This window comes from Aulostomus chinensis, chromosome 4 (genome assembly GCF_037954235.1).
Source record: "Aulostomus chinensis isolate RoL2024-O1b breed Wild chromosome 4, RoL_Achi_v1.0, whole genome shotgun sequence".
Taxonomy (NCBI): domain Eukaryota; kingdom Metazoa; phylum Chordata; class Actinopteri; order Syngnathiformes; family Aulostomidae; genus Aulostomus; species Aulostomus chinensis.
The window spans coordinates 6,325,041-6,339,187 of record NC_141323.1 but is presented as its reverse complement, the minus strand read 5'-3'; the positions used below and the strand labels follow the sequence as shown (position 1 = coordinate 6,339,187).

General features: G+C 48.8%; 1 protein-coding gene and 1 long non-coding RNA gene across 7 annotated transcripts in view; one reads left to right on the top strand and one right to left on the bottom strand.

Moving 5' to 3' along the window:
* lmo3 (LIM domain only 3) overlaps window positions 1-4,135 on the bottom strand; it is a 49,921-nt gene extending 45,786 nt beyond the window's left edge. The window contains exons 1-2 of one of the 5 annotated variants that reach the window (XM_086201276.1): window positions 3,873-4,007; window positions 32-165 (exon numbers count right to left, since the gene is read on the bottom strand). In XM_086201276.1, coding sequence (XP_086057402.1) covers window positions 32-44 — 13 coding nt within the window. In that variant the 5' untranslated portion in view covers window positions 45-165; window positions 3,873-4,007. Of the gene's footprint in view, window positions 1-31; window positions 166-1,909; window positions 2,096-2,364; window positions 2,723-3,566; window positions 3,818-3,872 lie in introns of those variants that run through there. The other 4 variants (XM_086201279.1, XM_086201278.1, XM_086201277.1 and 1 more) reach the window with 4 other exon arrangements.
* LOC147262435 (uncharacterized) lies at window positions 2,151-13,316 on the top strand. Of its 2 annotated transcripts, none has more exons than XR_015112377.1 (4): window positions 2,151-2,605; window positions 9,961-10,054; window positions 10,844-10,950; window positions 13,230-13,316. It is a non-coding gene; the product is annotated as an uncharacterized LOC147262435 (long non-coding RNA). The 2 variants fall into 2 exon arrangements; XR_015112376.1 differs by lacking the exon at window positions 2,151-2,605 and adding an exon at window positions 5,435-5,475.
* Window positions 13,317-14,147: the final 831 nt, after the last annotated feature.

The window sequence follows — 14,147 nt, the reverse complement described above, 5'->3', positions numbered from 1 at the left end:
CACGACTGGGATGTGCAGCTCAAGAACTCACACTCATTAGCCATCAGACAGGAAGTTGTAGTCTTTCGCTCCCCAAGACAACAGGAGAGGGAACTATCTGACCAGCGTCATTCTAACTGAACAGGCAGCACCAACACTTTAACCACCGCGACTGTTAACTGATCACTGGAACAGAAGAATAAAAGAAGAAGAAGAAGAAGAGTGTTTAGTGGTTAGCAGACTTGGCAGCAGCTGATCAGTGTGAGTGCAGCTTGTTGGTCTCCACACACACACACACACACACACACACACACACACACACACAAAGCCACAGTTTCACATTTTGTTCTGGACACTTTTTTTTAAATAAGCTGACCTCCTCTGTGCTTAAGGGGGCGTGGCTACAGGCAAGGAGCTTTGCAGCCCCTGTATTGTTTGGCCTGAGCTGAGGGTCTTTGTTGGCCCATTGGGGGCTAAAGGGCTGGGGGGGGGGGGGGGGGGGCTCACACCAGGCTGGAATTAGTATTCTCCTACCATTCCCTGAGGAGAGGCACACCCCCACTCCCCTTTTGTGTCCCTCATTCTCTCCCTCTGTCTCTCTTCTTTTTCTTCCTCTCTCTCTCCCTCTCTCTCTCTCTCTCTCTCTCTCTCACACACACACACTCACACTCACACACACAATCTCTGGGTAAAGTTCACTCATTTTAAGGTTCTGGATCTTTCATCGTCTCCGTCTTCATTCAAACGTAACGGTAAACACAGCAGAGGAGAGACGCAGCTCAGTCTCTGGACGTTTCCTCCACGGGAGGCGTCAGTGGTTTGTTGGGGTTTTTGCTCCCGCAGCTTCTCAGTTTCATTTGAAGGAACTTCTGTGTCCCGTCAGCCACGTCCAGGCAGGGTGAAGTCAGAGGGGACAGACAAACACAACTGGCACCTCAGTCCAGGAGGACTGAACTCATCCCGGTTCTCCTCTCACCTACGCCCTCCTCCTCCTCCTCCTCCTCCCCACCCAGCATCCACCCCACACCGGCCCGTTACTGCTCTACAGGAGCTGCTCGTTTGTTCCGGTGCGTTCGGGCTGCTGATTTGTTAATTGGCTGGATTTAGGGAGCCCGTGCGCGCGCGGCTGCTCAGCTGCACCGATCCGTCCAGCCTCGTTAACACTACAAAGTCCCCGCGACTCATTACCAAACCAAAAGAAGCCGGAGTTTCCAACCCCCCCCCCCCCCGCTTTTTTTTTTTTTTTTTTTTTTTTTTACAGTGCAATCAACTCAGAGGAGAAGAGGAGAAGCATGGCAGGAATTTGGCCACTTCGCTCTTCCGATTGCCGGGGGAGGGGGAGGAGGAGGAGGTGCTCAACAAAAGCTTCATTTTCCAGGGAGGAAGGGACCCACAGCTGCTCGGAGCCCCAATGATATCTGTTTTATTTGCTCGCTGGCTCGTATCCTCCCTTCTTTCCCTCCTCTTCTCTCTCTCTCTCTCTCTCTCCGTCGCCGCGCGTCCCCGGCCGCGTGTATCACCATCCGAGCCCGGAACGGATGGAGGAGGAGGAGGTGATGATGGAGAATAGCCTGCTATTTCAGTCCCAGCTGTTCCACAACGAGATGCCGCTGACATTTCACCCTATCAGTTTAATTACTGTTGCCATGGTAGCGGAGTGCCGGTAAAGGCCAGTCACGGGTTTGATACGGACTCAATTTGCCGCGCAGCTTCCGCCGTGAACGCGGGGCCACATCGTGCGTGTGTGAGCGCGCGCGTGTGCGATTCTAAACACAACATCAGAGCTTAACGGGGAACCGTTGTAGGAATCAGAGAGAAAACCGAGCGGCGGCGGCGGGTCCGGCACTCGCCGCCTCCCACCGACGCGGAGATGTTTGAACTAAACACGCGAAAACACACCGAAGGTCGACAGAAGACAGAGACCTCTTACCGAAACTTTTCTCCCTTTTCTGCATTTGTCGAGCCGCTCCAGCAGCACCACCGCACCATGCGACCCGGAGAGCAGCAGCTGTCTGCTGGCAGGCTGGCAGGCTTTGTTAGAGAGAGACGGAGCCAGCCAGCGACCAGAGAGAGAGAGCGAGAGAGAGAGAGGGAGAGAGAGAGGAGGGGGAGGGGGGCACCGGCCAGCACCGCGGAGGCGGAGGATCAGGCTGCTCGCCGTCTGAGAGCACCGGGTAGCGCGAGGAGACGCAGGCGGCGGCTGACAGGACGACAAAGAGCCGCGCTGCTCCTCCACCTCCTCCGCTGCTGCTCCTCTAATCAGCACTTTGACGTGACACCGCGCCGCGCACACGGAGCAGAGGCTCCCCGCGACCACCAACTCTACTCCGCCGTGCGTGGCTGAGCGGGAGGCGCGTGTGTGCGGGGCGTCCGCGGCTCACTCACCTTTCGCTACAAGTTACAGCAGAAGCCTGAACTCCGGCAGCAGCGGCCCCTGATCCCCTCGGAGCGACGGCAAACTTCACCAGACTGAGGTCTTCACCGCGAGCTCCACCACCACCACCCGGCTACAGGTGTTCATCCGCGCGGCTGTGCGGCAGGCCGGCGTCCCCGTGCATAAGCAGCCTGCGCGAGCTCCAGATCCCCCGCGTCCCTCACCGGAGAGACATCACACCGCCGAGATAAGGTCACTCACTCATCAGGGAGCGCTCCACTATAACGGAGAGCAGGCATGGCGTGCGCGCCCCCCTGGAACGCCCACTTTCCCTTCTTCATTCTTGGGAGCGCGGGGGCGCGCAGACGCACATGCGAGCAGGGGACAGGTGCGTTTGTGTGGAGGTGCGCACGACTGCGTTTCCTCCTGTTTATTAACGCACAGGCAGAGCGAGGGCAGAGCCACTTTGCGGGTTCAAGTGAACCCGAGTTCAACCAGAACCTGACGGGGTCTGATCCCTCCACGCAGGACTGCCCCCCCCCCATACACAGGCCTGTGTGTGTGTGTGTGTGTGTGTCTTTGTAATGTAAATAAAGTGAATTAAATCAATCTTGTTTGCCGATGACGTATCGATTGTTCCCCGTTTTCTCTCGACCGTCCACGTGACACACGACCCCCCACCCTCTTTTTAATTTAAATCATCCCTGTAATTAAAGCGGAGGGTTTATTCCTCCGCACTGTTATTGCGCCACTCTGCATCAATTAGCAGCCCAGTTGTGACTCCCATGTTCGGGTACCTCCACCCTCACCTCCGGCTGCTGGACTCACACCGTACCGACACTGACAAGTTATTCTCTTAAATATTCTGGTGTGTGTGTGTGTGTGTGTGTGGGGGGGGGGGTAGAGTGGCATGCGGCTCCAGCCTAAAACGCAGCGATAATGAGATGGGTCATAAAACGCTCTCCGCGCCATTATGAGTGATGAGATGCATTAAAGCTGACAGCGTATTACCTGCCAGTAATTAGGTTTTGTCATGGATTGAATTATTTCAAGGCGGCCTATCTTGGTAATCATGCAATTTGCTGCAGAGAGAGAGAGAGAGAGAGAGGGAGTTTGTGTGTGTGTGTGTGTGTGTACGTGTGTGTGTGAGAGAGAGAGAGAGAGAGAGGCTGCCACCTCTCTCCCGGTGCCCTTCCACCCTCCTTTCACTCACCGCGTTCCGCCAATTATTTACCCTCCGCGCCTGGCTGGGAGATGGAGGCGGAAGGCGGTGTAGAGGTGGAGGATGGGGGATTAACTCTCCTTATCCCGGCGTGTATCTGCGAGCACACACACGCGTCCAAAGAGGAAAAACTTGTCATGTTTGTCTCCAACCTCCTGACTGAGCGAGCCGGAGCCCCGGCACCTCTCCAGCAGCACCAGCGGCGGCGGCTACCGGGAAGGAGCTGCTGTCGCCGGGCACTTTACGCGCAGCTCCGCGCCGAGGCTGTCAAACTCTCACGGAGGGCCGACCACGTACCTTGAAGCAGGACCCGTGACGTCCAGGAAGAAGTGGCTCGGGATGGCCGCGGCGGGGTTTCTTGAATCCAAGTGTCCACACTTCTCTCCAGCTCCAGAGGGGAAACTTGACGGAAAAGTGTTGGGAGAGTTGTCGGGATGCGCCCTAAACTCGCCTCCCTGCGGGGCTCTCCGCGTCCTGGACCCCCGGCTCTCACTCGGCTCCCTCGCTGCTCTCCCTTCCTCACCTTCCCCCCGTCGTCTGTCTGTCTGCTGGCAGCAGGGAGAATCGGCGGAGAGTCGAGCCTCCTCTCCTATTTAAGCCCCTCCACCAGGTCCCCAGTCAGCAGCGCACTCCAGCTCATCCAAGAAGCTGACAAGCACCGTTAGGGAAGGCAGCGCATGTTGCTCTAATGGACCTCATTAAGCTCTACTTACAGATGTTCTCTTAACATAATTGATCTGCAGCGAGTTGAGAGGACGGCAACCTATTCCCCAGCCCCCAATTATGGCCCGGTAATTAGATCCCCAACCTCCAGTTCTCCACATTCACCCTTCTTACATTCCGAAATATCAAAGTATCTCTTTCTCTCAAAGCGACCCCCTCCCTCCCCCTCCACCTCCACCACCACCTCACCTCCATGTCTCCTCCCTCCCTCCTTCCCTCCCTCCTCCCACCCACAAGACACTATTGACAGTCAGATCTGCTAACCTTTGTAGTGAAGCCAGACTTAGCGGTGCTCTCACTCCAATTGACAGAGCTCACTCACTCTCTCACTCCCTCCCTCACTCCTTCCCTCACCCTCACTCACTCATCCTCTCCTCGCCTTTCCCTTCCCGTCGGGAGGCAGACAGGAAAAAGTGAGTGGCACGGAATGAGAAAGACAGAGCCAGGAAGTTAAAAAAAAAAAAGTTTCCATAAAGGGTTGTAATGATAATATCTGTCAGGGGAGGACCCCCCCCCCCCCATCATGTCTTTTATCTTAAATAATTCCTCTGATGGCAACAGAGAGGGAGAGAGAGGGGGAGACGCTGGTGCTGGGAACCAGTGAGGAGTGATAGTGCAGCTTTTATAATGCCAATCAGTGCCACTCCTATCACCCATCTAATTAGCCGGCGTGCTAAAACAAAAACACTTGGGAGATGGTAATGTCACGCTTTTGCACTTTAAAAAGAGGCCAATTTCCACACTGACGTATTGATTGGGTGTGATGAAGTATTTCCTGAGCGACATGGGGGGGGACACCTTCCTGCATCTTGTCACAGATGTGCAGCTCTGAGTGTCTGGGTGGCTTACATGACCTAGATTGCAATGCTACCTCATATGTGTGTGTGTGTATGTTGGTGTCCAACATTTGCACGAAGCCTGCAGGACAGTGGTGGTCACGTGACGGTGACAGCACGCCAGTATTACACATTACTTGTACTAGTGCTGTAAAAAGTATTCATTTCCTTTCCTAAGAGTAAACTAGGTATTTTTTAACTACAGGGTACTTCTAGATGTTGCTACGAAAAGTAGAAATGATGCAGTTGTAGGGCGGCCCGGTGGAGCAGTGGTCCTCACTGTGGCCCCCCAGCAAGAAGGTTGTGGGTGGAGCCCCGGCTGCAGCACGGGGTCTTTCTGGGTGAGTCTCCATGTTCTCCCTGTTCCTGCTGGGTTCTCTCTGGTACTCCAGCTTCCTCCACAGTCCAAAGACATCAAGAGGGACCAGGTTTATCCAGACTCTAAATTGACCGTAGGCGTGGCTGGGAGAGCCAGTGGTTGTCTGTCTCTATGTGTTGGCCCTGCTATGGACTGGTGACCTGTCCAGGGGGAAGGCTGCTGGGATAGGCTCCACCCCCACCACCCTGAACAGGAGAAGAGGGAGAAGATGGATGGATGGATGGATGGATGGATGGACGGATGGATGGTGTTCCAGTTGTGCTGATCTAATTGAGCCGTCTTGAAGTTACCTCACATTGAAAGGTTCTGGGTTTGAACCCACAAGCTGAGGAGTTGACATGTTCTCTCTGTACCTGAGAGGTTCTCTCTAGGTGTTCCAACTTCCTCCCACACACCGAAAATATGGAAGTCAGTTAACCGGGGACCTGTGACGGACTGGTGACCTTTCCAGGGCGACCCCGCCTCTCACCCAGCGGCAGGGTGGGATAGTATCCCTGACCCCTGACCCCAAACAAGATACATGGTAAAGACAAAGATGATTTTGTGTATCCAAGTGACCACCGGAAGAATTCTCCTGGTTCTGCCCTCACAGAGATCCTGGTAGTGTCTCTGTTCTTGGTGGTGCTTCTATCAGACCTGGTCCAGTTCTAGTCCAGGACCTAGTGAGGGATTCAGGGGTGTTTCTGTGGACGGGGTCATTGCTGCCATGCTGTTATCAACTGTCTCATCATGGGAATGTTTCCTTTGCTTCATCACTGATGACTCAGACATGGTACCGGTATCAGAGTCACTGGGAGAATATTCCTGGGCTCTCACTGGTCCAGAGAGTCCTGGATCAGGTACACACACCTGATGGTTGCTGAGCTGGCCTGGATTAGTTTTGGGGGTGAACCTAAACTCCAGAACCCCTCACAGGTTAAGTGAAGTCCAGTTACTTCAACAGTGTTGTTTGGGCTCATGTTGGAGGTTCTTCAGGTCTAGTAAAAAAAGTTCAGTGACATATTGTGCAGGTTTGTGTTATGCAGACCCGAAGCTGACACCTGAGACCTGTTCATCACTGTTGTCTTACCAGCTCTGACAGCGTGTGGCTGCTACTGTTTCCACTGCTATGTGGCTAAACCGGGTCCGAAACTCTGGGGAGTCGATGAGCTGAGCTACTGAGGTGTTAACATTTCTGTGTGATTTTTGATATATCTGTGCATATATCAACATACCTGTGTTTATATTAACATATCTGTGTGTATATTAATGTATCTGTGTGTATATAAATGTATGTCTGTGGTTGTTGACATATCTGTGTGTATTAACGTATTTGTATGGTTGCCAATGTAGCTGTGTATATAAACATACAGTACATGTGGTTGCGAATATATCTTTGTGGTTGCTTATATATGTGTGTATGTTAACGTATCTGTGTGGTAGCTAACGTATCTGTGTGTATATAAATGTTTGTGTGGTTATTAACGTATCTTTGTGGTTGCTAATTTATCTGTGTGGTAGCTAACATGTCTGTGTTTATGTGAACGTGTCTGTGTGGTTGCTAACATATTTGTGTGGTAGCTAACGGCCCTGTGTGGTAGCTAACGTTCTGTTTATGTTAACGTGTCTGTGTGGTTGCTAACATATTTGTGTGGTAGCTAACGGCCCTGTGTGGTAGCTAACGTTCTGTTTATGTTAACGTGTCTGTGTGGTTGCTAACATATTTGTGTGGTAGCGAACGGCCCTGTGTGGTAGCTAACGTTCTGTGTTTATGTTAACGTGTCTGTGTGGTTGCTAACATATTTGTGTGGTAGCTAACGGACTTGTGTGGTAGCTAACGGCCTTGTGTGGTAGCTAACGGCCTTGTGTGGTAGCTAATGGACCTGTGTGGTAGCTAACATATTTGTGTGGTAGCTAACGGCCCTGTGTGGTAGCTAACGTTCTGTGTTTATGTTAACGTGTCTGTGTGGTTGCAAACATATTTGTGTGGTAGCTAACGGCCCTGTGTGGTAGCTAACGTTCTGTGTTTATGTTAACGTGTCTGTGTGGTTGCTAACGGCCCTGTGTGGTAGCTAACGTTCTGTGTTTATGTTAACGTGTCTGTGTGGTTGCTAACATATTTGTGTGGTAGCTAACGGCCTTGTGTGGTAGCTAATGGACCTGTGTGGTAGCTAACGTATCTGTGTTTATGTTAACGTGTCTGTGTGGTTGCTAACATATTTGTGTGGTAGCTAACGGCCCTGTGTGGTAGCTAACGTTCTGTGTTTATGTTAACGTGTCTGTGTGGTAGCTAACGGCCCTGTGTGGTAGCTAACATTCTGTGTTTATGTTAACGTGTCTGTGTGGTTGCTAACATATTTGTGTGGTAGCTAACGGCTTTGTGTGGTAGCTAATGGACCTGTGTGGTAGCTAACGTATCTGTGTTTATGTTAACGTGTCTGTGTGGTTGCTAACATATTTGTGTGGTAGCTAACGGCCCTGTGTGGTAGCTAACGTTCTGTGTTTATGTTAACGTGTCTGTGTGGTTGCTAACATATTTGTGTAGTAGCTAACGGCCCTGTGTGGTAGCTAACGTTCTGTGTTTATGTTAACGTGTCTGTGTGGTTGCTAACATATTTGTGTGGTAGCTAACGGCCCTGTGTGGTAGCTAACGTTCTGTGTTTATGTTAACGTGTCTGTGTGGTTGCTAACATATTTGTGTGGTAGCTAACGGCCTTGTGTGGTAGCTAATGGACCTGTGTGGTAGCTAACGTATCTGTGTTTATGTTAACGTGTCTGTGTGATAGCTAACATATCTGTGTTTATGTGAACACATCTGTGTGGTTGTGAATGTATCTGTGTGTTCGTTATACGATCTGTGTGGTAGCTAATGTGTCTTTGTGGTTGGTGACGTAAATATGTATGTTAATGCATCTGTGTGGTACCTAACGCATCTGTGTGGTGTGTGTGTGTGTATATATATCTATATCTATATATCTATATCGATATATAGATATATATAGATATAGATATATACAGATACACACACACACAATTTCTAATCTATAATTTTCTACTATTCCAGCATCAGGAGACACACAGAGCAGCTAATGAACAGACCACTGGTCAATTACTGTGGTTTAAGGTGTTTGTTGTTGGTAAACAATAGTTTTAATCAACCAGCAGACATGGAGCAACATTCAATTAGGACTCGTCTTCAGGAGCCGGATTAATCCACCGGAGGAGTTCATTACATCACATCCATACCACCCATCCTCCCATCCGGGGTCACGGGGGCGGGGACATCCAAGCTGTCATCGGACCCAAGGTGGCGTCACCCTGGACAGGAGGCCAAAACATCCACACCACCCCGTCAGCCACCGTAACACGTCAGCAGCAAAACTCATTCAAGCTGAGGAAAACTCTGAACCCCTTAATGCTCCTGAAGCCTGATGAGCTGGTTGTCACCTGGCATGCGGTTGCCACTATATGTGTGTGTGTGTGTGTGTGTGTGTGTGTGTGTGTGTGTGTGTAAGAGAGAGAGAGAGAGAGAGAGGTGCACTGTGAGTACCAGGGCACAGAAAATGCAGGACAGTGTTATGAACAGCGCAGTGTTGTGCAGACTGGGCTTAAAGAGACACAGACACCCAAGATAAATGATGGCTTTGTTTGAATTATTTCTTACAGTATTTAACAAACTTCCCAAAAACCTTCTTCAGTACTTCCAGGTCGTGAAAGTATTAGATTGTGTATTTCTCTGATGTATTAGCGTGTAAAGTGCATCTAATGGAGCAGCTCATCTCTGTAATCGGTTGAGCTAACCAGGCGTGTGTGAGCAGCCTCCTGTTGATTGCCTCTCAGTAACTCACTGAGAGGTTCTTCCAAGTATTTAACTTTGATTTGGAGCTGATGAACTTTGCTCCCGTCTGTTCAGATGTGTCTCTACATGCTACAAACCTGTTTTTTTTTTGTGTGTGTGTGGTTTTTTTTTGTCAAACTACTCTGGACAACCTGGAGATGTCCAGCACGTGAGGCGCGAACACAGACAGTCGCGCCACATCTCCATCAACACTTGCTGTGCGAGTAGCTTGTGACATCAGCAACATCCAGATCTTTGTTCTGGATGCAACCAGCTTCTCTGAGGACTCTGACAAGTTCAAGGGTGGACCTCATTGCTCCTGTTTTCCTCCTACAGGGGGTTTTCACAGGTTTAGCAAGAAGCTTAAGGCCTGGATGCTGGGCTGTGGTCCTCCAGCCCCTCACTCACACACACACACACACACACACACACACACACACACACACACACACACACACACACACACACACACACCCTCCTCTCCCCAGGGAGATAACCCGGGGGACTGTCACACTAACGACCAGCAGAGGCTCTCCTTAAAGACACACTCAATAATTGCTGCCAGTATATGACCTTCAAGGGGTCAAGGGATACGTAATTTTAATGACAACTTTTCCTCTTCCCCCGCAGGCCAATTTTGTCTTTTGGCAGACAGAGAAGTGGCAGAGCGAAGTTCCAGAGGCATCTCTTTACAAAAAGTCTGGAGAATCACCTTCGGTAATAGGTCAGAAGGGAACCCTCCAACTCTAAAGAGAAGCCGGGCCAAAGAGTATTGACCCTTCTTATTACTCCACTGAGAGTTAATGGAGATTACTTAATTCAAGCGCCTATTCATTTAGTCAGAATATAAAACGAGAGCAGTGTCAGTCAAAGAGCTGGGACTGCAGTAATAGGCTGTCTCATTCCCTCTGACTCTGAACACCAAATAAAAGAGACGGAGGCCAGCGGAAGATTGGAGCAGCAATCAAAGAGAGGCTACCTTCATGAAGACACTTAACATTCATGCAGCATTTGTGTTATTTCAATGAAACTCATCAGTGCAAATGTAACGTTTGAATCAAAGCGAATAAGATGTAGAATCAGCCTCACGACAAGAGACATCCAGACGTGCAGAGTTCCGTATGTGCGGATTTGAAATCGGCTCGATAGGGTCCGAGACGACCACAAGACCATTCTTTTTATGAAAATTCAAGTTTATCATTTAACCCTCTCTTATCATCATATTCTATATTCTTCGAGTAGGAAATCTTGCCCTGGTTTAAGAGCAGGACATGTCTCTTTCCAGTGCAGAGCCACAGCGTTTCCTTGGAATGTGTCTGACATTAAAGCGTTAGTGGAGCGGTGATTATTGAATCAGAGCAGTGAGAGCGTCGTTCTTGAGGTTTTACTGACACACAAAATCATGTGGAAGAACATGGAAGTCGTACTCAACAACAGTGATTCAAATCTGTTCTGCTGAAACTGAAAAGAAGAATATGTTGTGGGGTTTATTATGCAACTGTTGGTTTTGCAGCGTTCTACTTGTGCCTGAATCGTCCAACCGGTGCTCCAAGGTGTCCGCGGCAGAGGCGCAGGGGACACCAGCAGTCCTCTCGGTCACCGGAGTCCCAGATGTACCAGGTGCTCTCCTGAGTCCCCAAACTCCATCGCTTAAATCCTGGCATTTTTTTGTGCATTTTTGGCCACTTTAAGGAAATGAAGAAGAGACTAACAAAAGTAAATGAGACAAAAGAACCAAAGTGGTTCTCAGAATTCAGAAGCGTGAAACTCGGCAGGAACGTTTACGGCATTAAACACAAAGTTTGGATGCAAAGGTAAATAAACCGCGCTAGCTTCATTTTTAACGTCCCAGGCAGAACATCTATGGGGATGCTGCATGTAACAGTTCATTTTAGTTTCTGTTCTGTATTTAAATTACGTTAATGTAAATGTTCTTAAAAAAAAATATATATATATATGTATATATATATATATATATATTTGATCTATCTCTATCTATCTATCTATCTATCTATCTATCTATCTATCTATCTATCTATCCATCCATCCATCCATCCATCCATCCATCCATCTATATATTGATATATTTGATCACAAAAAAGAGGAAAGCATGAATGGAATTGGTGTGCTGGGCGGCCATCTTGGTCTGGGGCCAGGCTCGACCTGTTCTCCTGTCTCCTGTTCAAAAGCCAGCCCTTCACGCAGGGAGGATACTGGTTTGTGTGATTCGTGTTGGATTCCACTGGAAGCAGCTTCAGCAGTACTCAGGACAAAGTAATATTTTTGGATCAATACTTTCTAACTCATAGTAGTCTATCCCTTCAGTAACACTTGGATCCTCTGAAGTAGAAGTACCTCAATAGAAACCAAAACAAACAAACACACAAAAAAGACCTCTTCAAACTTTGTACTAAGAGAGTTCCACAAGTGACGGAACCCACAGTTCTGTGTCCTGGACTGAGCAGTGTGTGGCAGTTTTATACTAAAGGGCTAATATGGAGACAAGCGAGTAAGTTTCCTGTTGACAGCTGATGACTTCACATGTACCCGTATGATGCGCCATCATTTGCAAAAGGGTTCACGTGTGGTACCGGATGAGGTGAAAGAAGAACGTTCCTCACGTCTTCTCTGCTGTTCTGGATCGTTCAATGATTTGGCGGTGAGCGCGGAGAGCAGAGCCGTGTCGCCTCCAGCCAGGGGAGCGGCAGCAGGCCCTGTCACCCAGGTTTGATGCTGCCACACATGCCAGCTGACATGTAGACACGCATAGACAAGGTTTTAGCAGCCGCTGCCTGTCTCCATCTGTATCTCATGCTAGCATGCAAACTCATTCAGAAGCAGATGATGGGCCTTTGAATAATATTTCTCCAAGCCTTTAATGATGATAACCTTGAACAGTGCAGTGCTGGTAACTGCTACATAATATCTATCGATTCCATCCGCTGCGATTTCCTTGAGTAGCTTGGGCTGAAATTACTTGTGTGTTCAGAACTGAACATTTCAAACAGACTGCTGTATACCTCAGCAGCAATCAATCAGCCTTAATCCAAAACCAATTTACTCCGCCTGAAGAGGAAAATATCTTTTAATCTCTTGCCGACAATCCCTGATTGCAGTCAGTTGACAGTCAAACTGTGCCGCTTAGAATGGGACGTTTATATTGGATTTGTGGTTGCCGTCCTTACACACACACACACACACACACACACACACACACACACACACACACACGAATGAATGAATAGTCAATTTAATACCTATGAGAACAGTTTTCCCTTAACTGAAGATGGGATATTGCTTTCCAGACATCTTCTCTATAATGATTTCCTGTTCTATCCTGCAAAACAATGTAACCAAAAAAAAAAAATTTAAAAAAGGTCAATGTACAGGCCTCAACACAAAAACACACACGCACACATGATCCACCTGTGTACAGATTGGGAAGAAAAATATGTGTGTGTGTGTGTGTGTGTTGTAACACCATCTTTTCACATTTTAACAACTCTCACTCTGGATTAAAGCTTTCAATATGAACGGAAATCTTTGAAATAGTCGATGTACCTCTGACATTAAGCCATCTGCTGTGTATAGGGATTGTTTGTGTAGTACTCCATCTTTACAAAGCAGAGGGGATTACCTCTGTCAGGAGCAGGACAGTCGTTGCACCGTCGCCGTTTTTACCTCCGCTGGTGCGGGAGGGAGGCATGTTTGGGTCTCACTCTCTGTCTAGCTGCTCACCGTGGCCCTAAAAACGAACCAAACAATGAAATATGCAAGTGTTTGTTCTCCCGTTTGCAACAAATAGCAGTAATTGTGAATCTATGTGATACTGAGAGTACTTCACCTTTCAAGCACAAATAGCTCTCTCAGACATTTTGTTCTCTCCTCTGCGACTCCAGGATGCAGAAAGAACCGGCCACATGTATTCAGCTTGAAGCTAACGGAGATTGATGGCTAACAACAGGAGAACTGTCTACAACAACATGTATTTTTTTATTTATTCTACTGACCTCCTGAGTGGTTCTGGTGGGATTTCTGTGGAACGGGGATCAGTTCCAGTCTTCGTCACGTTACTGGGACAGCACCAGACAAAAGGGCAAATGATGCAGGTGGAACAAAAGTCACATGCTAACAAGCTAATAGAGTGTTTCCCCTGTACTGATCCGTGGTAGCCCGCACAAAACCAACACTGCCCACCAAATATTGATTTTCTATTCTTGTTACTTTTTAAAAAGAGTAAAAGCCTCTTTGTTGGTCAGGTCTCTCTCTCTCTGTTCTACTTGTCATCAGAGTGGTCAAACATAATAAAACCACAGCTCATGTTCACTTTGAGAACCCCTGATACAGATAGAAAGACAAGTGTGTGTGTGTGTGAGTGTGTGTGTGTGTGTGGGTTGTGGGTTCAGCAGCTCAGCTGGACTATATACTGTCCAGTCCGGGAGAGCCTGGATGTTGAGCCAACCGCCAGCAGCCTTTCATGTGGCTTTATCTCACCAAGCTAATTAGCTGATAAGCGTGTAAGCAGCGCTGCATCAATCACGATCTAGATTCTAACTGAGGCTGGTGAGACGTGTGACGCCACACCCTCCAAACAAGAGCGAGAACCAGGATGGGCACAAGAACAGCGGTCCCTCTTTCGCACAACCTAAAGGGACACTTGGACATTTACCACTGAGTTCTTCTCAGGTCTTGCTCTGATGAGAGGGGTTGCTGAGGGCAGCCATTCTGGGTTCTTTGTGAATTGGTGGTGGTGATTTCAGAGTCTTCTTTGCCAGTAGGAGCTGATTTAAGAGTTGCAATGCCTTCATGCTCTTCCA